General features: G+C 36.5%; 1 protein-coding gene across 1 annotated transcript; it reads left to right on the top strand.

Moving 5' to 3' along the window:
- Positions 1-3,134, top strand: RpL31 (ribosomal protein L31). Its single transcript, XM_022842341.1, has 3 exons — positions 1-206; positions 1,235-1,372; positions 2,957-3,134. The coding sequence occupies exons 1-3, from the start codon at positions 85-87 to the stop codon at positions 3,066-3,068; spliced, it is 372 nt and encodes a 123-aa protein (XP_022698076.1). The 5' UTR covers positions 1-84; the 3' UTR covers positions 3,069-3,134.
- The last annotated feature ends 3,802 nt before the right edge of the window (positions 3,135-6,936 follow it).

Genomic DNA, 6,936 nt, shown 5'->3' with positions numbered 1-6,936 from the left:
GTCGCCATTTTGGTCCTTTTCTTGTTTTCACACGTGGTGACAACCTCGGTCTTAAGCCGCATTGTCGATTTTGACTGTTTCATCATGAAGAAGCCAAAAGCTCCAAAGCCTTTAAGTATTTTTGAGAAGGTGCTGGTTACTCGTGAGTATTCCATAAACCTTCATAAAAAGACCTACAAGGTTGGGCTAAAAAAGAAAGCGCCAAGGTGAGTGTGAAGTGCGGCGGTGGATGGGAGGCAAAAGTTCATTCGATGTTTAACATCGTATTACTGATAAGCTAGAAGAACATTTATGTTGCATATTTTGCGTAGTATGCTCAACATGACTAAAAAGCATGACCCTGAAAAAAATATTCACGCCATTTCAGCCTACGGCATATTAGTGAACTCATGTGGAAAATCATGAGAGACCTAGTTATTGTTAAGCAGCTATATGGGAAAATTGGTTTATTCCAACATGTTTTATTCAAATCAAATTCAATGATTTCATAAAGATTAAAGTCAGTTGCGTTTTTCAATTTATCGGAAAGGAACGGAAACAGACGATAATGAAGTAAGCGGATAGGACCTCAGTATACATATTGAATATATTATTATATCACTTTATTTAATTGAGCAACCGATTAAGAAGCTTTGCGGAAACCCTTTGTGTAAACTATACAAGTTCAGAGTGAACATCTACTATATATCTCTAACGAGACTATTGGGTTCCATGATTTGCACTATTATGTTCGTAATATCCTTAACACAGAACCAACGGTTACTAAAAAATTACAATCATAGTAGGCAAATGTGTAAATTCGTTAGTCATTAGTTCAGGGTTTTAAACCTAAAACCCAATGACCAATGAATGTTTCCTCTGAGCATCAATGATGAATGGTCAGGGTCAATGTCATGCTACGCAGTCCTTAACATTAGCAAGTCACTCGTCCATGAACTCGACTTTTCTTGTAACTAGGCATAGCAAAATCGCAAAAGACAAATTTCGGTTAAAATTGATATGTTCAATTTTTGTTATGATCTTATGTTAGCTTGGTTTTTACATTAGAACTAAATTTAGTACCAACATATGAGCCTTCCTTAAGCTGTACAAAACTTTCGAATTGAACAGTTGTACGATATTTATCTACTACTATATAGTATTTGTGCATGAGCAACTCAGTTGATTTATATTACTCTCTTTTAATATAATTGTTCTGAGTTTACTAACATGTTATGGGTCCCGCTGATTTTAGGGCAATCAAATCTATTCGTGAGTTTGCCCAGAAGGTGATGGGTACATCCGATGTGCGCATCGATACCCGACTCAACAAGCACATTTGGCACAGGGGAATCCGCTCACCTCCGTTTCGCGTGCGCGTTCGTCTATCAAGGTACGTTTTCTCACTGCTGGTTTTGTTGTTGTTAAAGTTGTTCCTCGTTGTGAGATTCTGTAACTACCGAAATATTTGAAAATAATATTCTGTATGTTCTCTATGTAAGTTAGGACCTCCTTATACCACAGTAATGCTAGATATTTGAAGCTTGCGGACATTCTTTTTACCATACTGTTATTTCTTTTTTGGCAGTAAGGCTTTAATGGCATATATTTAACCAATATAGTCCTTATACTCTGTTAAAGATGTCTTGTTGAGCTGACCTTCAAAGAAGCTTGGTTTATTCGACGGAAAATGGCATACAATTGGCCCGTGAATTGATATTTTTATTAGGACTGTCAACGAAATATTGTATTACTGTAATGATAATTATTATAAACCGAGTAATATATAGATATTTCGTTTAATAATGATTAATATATAAACTTTAAACTAATTGGGCTAGGATGATAATTGTTTACCGTGCGTTGAAAATATTACCTTTTATTGATCAAAAATTGTCCCAGGTCTCCAACAGCTTTTACACATTTGCGTTTACGTTATTTATAATATGTATGGCTTCTCGAAGAAGATCGATAGTGGAACAGATCTGCCATCAGTTGTCTTTTTTAATGCATAAGAAGGCTTGTAAGCGCACAGATTTCGATCGCAAGAATAAGTAGGTTAAAATCAATGTTGAACATTAAGCTGCAAAATCCAGGAAGTAATTGAGGCATCGTGGTAATGATTCATCCGTCTTTTGAAAAACTCGAGATAAGTGGGCTGCATTAGTTTCATTTTCGGCTGGTATCGCGCTAAAAGATGCCTCTGACGTACATTACAAATACTACCATCATCTAAAACCTCGATACTGCCACCGAACTCGATTTCTCTTTAGCGGGACGCTGTTCTCTCATCTGGTCCTTTTCCGGTTGGCGGTAGATATATTACTACACCTCGTCTAAGGTGACCATATGCTAATTAGCCTGGAGTCAATTCATGGGGAATCAGTTTCCGTTTTTTTTTCAGTGCCTGAATTATAATATCGTAACACGTTACATGTGAAATGCCAGCTTGAACGACAGAATCTTAGACATTAAATTTTGCTTTTTTGAAAAGCGTTTTCGATTGTAGCAATTTATTCTGGTCCGGGCATCTGGTTATCTCTTGCTGGTCTGTCAGCACTTTAACTTCCGTTCGGCATGTACGTTATTCACGTACGATACTTACTCAAGGCTTCCTTGTTTAATGTCTTTACCGATTTTCGATAATTTTTCGCAATGCTGTGGCCTGCAAAGAACAGAAACTTGATCATTAAGCGTTAACTGTCAAACCAGAGGATACGTTTTTCTTCTAAACTCATTTGTCACGAAGTAAAATCAGTCAATTTGCAGTTACGAGTTTCTAGGAGACTGGAGTATTTACAAGTCAAATTTCGTATGTTAGAAGGAGTAGTTGAGAAGCTATTTGATTTCAAATTCCGCCGAATTCGCTTATGACAGCCAAATACACATTTTGAGTTGTGAGATTCTCCTTATCAGTGCAATTTGCGTGCACAAATTGATGAGTTTTTCTGTTTGGGGTTTGCAATATCTTTTCTAGGAAGCGCAACGACGATGACGACACCGAGGAAAAGCTATACACACTGGTAACGTTGGTCCCTGTTGACTCATTCAAAGGACTAACTACAACCGTTGTAGAAGGCGCCGAGTAAATTCGTTACGCCAGAATCTAGCCGAGCAACCAATAAATACTTGTCAAGCCTTAATCGAATCGGAAAGTCAGTGTGTTTTAATTTGTGTTTATCCTGCCTACAACTGTTTAGCATGCTGATTTACGTGTTTTCTATTGCTTAGTACTTATTAAAAAATAACTACGTGCAGGTAACTATGAATCTGTTTACAGCAAGTTTACGGATATCAGATGAATACTTAGTGAACTACTTAATTTCTTTATCTTACATTAGTTCTTCTACTCACTTATAATATTCTAGGTTAATCATTGTTTTTTTCTTGATGAACTTTGTTTCTGTTTTGTGTAGGAAGATAATTGTAATACTGGATCGAAGGTTTCATAGATGGATACACCTAATGTGCTTCTGCATTTGCTAGATTTATATTTTAGAAACGGCTGAAACGTTTCATTGTTAATACACTATATATCCTACTAAAAGTATGTGTGCTTGCCAAACCAGCAACGTCCCTTAAAATGACAGGATGAAACGGTTTTTTTAGGGTCGCTAGGGATTCATCCTGAGAAGATCTGCGCGGATGATAAAGCTGATAGATTGAAGATCCATGATCCAAATCGACTTGACTATACAGGATAATGCCGATTTAGTCGTGAGACGGTGGCAACAACTTCATTCTTATTTCCCATGCTACAAAACATTAGCGTTTACAAGGCTTCTATTAGCATCGTTCGCTCTGATATATTATCAAATACACAAACGTATTTCTGACCAAATTCTATGACGTAAGCACGTGTGGTTTAGCGTGTTTTTGAGAACGAAACAGGGGCGGAGCTAAGCGAGCAGATCACGCTCTAATATTAAGCCTTTCCTTTGGCGCGTTGTTACTAGTTTGAATACATCATATGCATTGAATGTACTAAGGTTACGCTGGTGAGCGAAACTCGCCATAAGCCAAAAATAAGGATTAAAATATGTTGTGCATATTATGGTTATTGATAAGTACTCGGTGATTGTCGCCACTCATTATCGATTATACAGCCGATAGCAGAGGGTTACATTCCGCGTTCGCGTGTTGACTTGACTCAACACACTCAGTCAACTGCTTACCTGATACCCAGATTAGAAACCATTCCCAATCCAGGGTGTCTCCTCATAGTTGCTGTGAAAGTTTTTTCGTCAGGCTAAGTCTGCCCTACAATTACCCGTGGTTTAATTTCGTAAATTACTGCTTCGACAGAAGTACTTTAGAATTATTTAGTAAAAAGAATTCTCCTGTTTATTATATTGTCAAAAAAAATGATACGCCCGACTTGGCAACGCGTTAAATTATAACCGGTAAGTGCTACGTCCAATAAAGCAAAGACTCTACTCTTTCATCTAGTACAATTCAAGTTGATGGGTCAGCGAAATGCTGAAGCGAGCAAGCTTCAATTGTAAAGATCTGGAATGCACAATTTGGACTTTATCGTCACAGAATTTTCTAAGTACTTATTTTTTGTAGTTATGTGATGATGCTATAACATGCGCTTGAAGGGCTGGTCGCTAACGTTAGCACAGATGAATACCAATGAAAAAAAGTGTAACAAAAAACTGACTTCCTGTAAAGCTTTTTAGTGATTCGCTATTTTCCGTAAAAATTTCCGCAAAACAACTGATGTTGAGACGTTCCAAAACTTGCTTACATGAACGAATAACTGAACGTACTTTTGGAATGAAACAAGTTCTCACGACGCTGTGTATGAGGACAACTAAATTACGGTTCATGCGTAGCTTTAGGGATATTCAATACGTTGTTTTAATTCTTCTAACTCTTTGGGACCGGAGAGTTAGACATGGTAAAGATTATTCTTTGTTGGACTTCTTCGAGCATTTTCTATTGCGGGTATTCATGGTAACTTCTAAATTGGCCGTATGCATTAGGTATTTGGAAGCTCAAGGAGCTACGTATTTAGCGAAATCCCAATAAATAAAAGCTATTTAATGTTTGGATATCAAACTGGTGTTAAAACATCTATCATAGCTTTCCTATTCAGAAGGATCTTCAAGCTTCCTTAAAGCAAAACTAGTTTATTCTTTATAATAACTTGCTAATAATGTTAAATACCTATTATCGGTGTTTATTACTGAGTAAGCTAAAAAAGTTTAATTTCTATGGAAGATAACTGCGTCAGGTAAAGTTCAGTCTCTTTTAAGTCAACCAAAGCTCGTCATAAAATTTCGGATTTTAGCGTAAAGCTTTATGAGTTCCTTCTAATTCAAAAATGCGTCCAAACGTTGTATACACTATTTACTAAAATGTTTTTTAAAATTTAGTTTTTATTAATGCATTATTTTTACCTTTAAGTAGATCACACAATGCCGCAGCTGGTATGTGACTGACTTTTTGTAACGCTTCACTTGCACCGAGAAGCGCCAGAAATGTGAAGTTTCCAATATCAAATATTTCATTATTATAATATGGGCAACTCACCTCCTTAGGCTGAATGACTTAAAGTTACCTAAAGTGTTTCTTCGAAGACGTGAGTACTTGAATCTTTCGCAGCCTTTTATCGCTTCCAGGGAACGTAGTAGAAAATCTGCTAAGTTATTAGGGAAGTTCACCGACAACAATTTGAGGTTTGGAGAGCACCCGGATGCAGTCGCCAACAGGGTGTACTATTTAGTAGGTATGAGGCTGGCGATTGACACAGGGCAGAACTTTCGAATCATTCGCATCAAAAAACATCTTGTCACCGCAGTGTGCTGTTGCAGCTAGACCGGACCTTTTATTTTGAAAACACGAGCATAGCTGATATAACTAACCGTTCGAGTTGTGTAGTATCTATACTCTATTCATAGCGGCTGTTGTATATGCTATATTTAAATCTTAATTTATGGATGCTCGAAGTAAAAAAGAAAATGCACAAGAAAGTGATAGGTGATCTTGAGTAGCACCATTCTTTGTAAAGCAGTTTCTAGAGAAAGACTATTCTCGGTTTCGTGATAATGACCATCGTGATATCTCGCCTTCTGAACATGCAAATAACAAGCAATATGGAAACAGCCTTTGGGAGTTCTTGTTGTCAGATTTGACGTCTGTTAGACGGACACGGTATGACAAAATAGGCCTCCTAAAGCAAGAACGCCAGGTGAAGGAAGTGAATGACATTGTGCATTATTTAAGTTTCGCTATTATCATTAGCGTTCGCGCCAGCACTATGGTAAAAAAAAAAGAATAGCAGATCGCTGTTGGTTTCTGTAGATATACGGAAATGTAACGTTAAGTAAGCAATTATGTCCTTATTTCTCAAATACATAGCGTTACCATTAGCGGTTTAATTAAAAAAGAAATAGAACAGATTGTTTCTTAAAGCCAACCGCAACCGAGAATTTCTCAATACAGTCAAATTTAGTTTAGGGTCTCTTATTCGATCTAATTAAATTAATTGGTAATTATTAAAAAATTGGTTATGCTGTCGAGATATACCGAGAATTACCAAGAAGTAGTTTTAAATAAATAGATAGGATTATATGTAATAGAGGCTTTATTTGTTATTACTATTCCAGCAGCGATTTTTTTGGAAACACTACAGATCGTGAGATACTCTTATACCAAAGTGTATAATAAATAATTCTCGATTGACCGAATATTTAGATTTGTAATTGACTATATAGATTTCCACCTTCGCAGCACTGCATAAAAATATTTATAAAGTTCATCTATTCTGTTCTATTTTATTAGCAACTTTGTTATGTGCAACTGTTAAGTCAGAGTATAAGTGAACAATAAAAGAACTTTGGCATTAAACGAACCCTTTACCTACCCATAAAGTGTATTTTGTGAGTATGCATATTCGCTAAAGTTGTCCTTTTTTTGGTGACAATACTCCATGGTAGTAATAATGATGCA

This window comes from Varroa jacobsoni, unplaced genomic scaffold (genome assembly GCF_002532875.2).
Source record: "Varroa jacobsoni isolate VJ856 unplaced genomic scaffold, vjacob_1.0 scaffold_986, whole genome shotgun sequence".
Lineage (NCBI taxonomy): Eukaryota > Metazoa > Arthropoda > Arachnida > Mesostigmata > Varroidae > Varroa > Varroa jacobsoni.
Note: the sequence above shows the minus strand (reverse complement) of the source record. Positions and strands in the feature narration are given on the sequence as shown.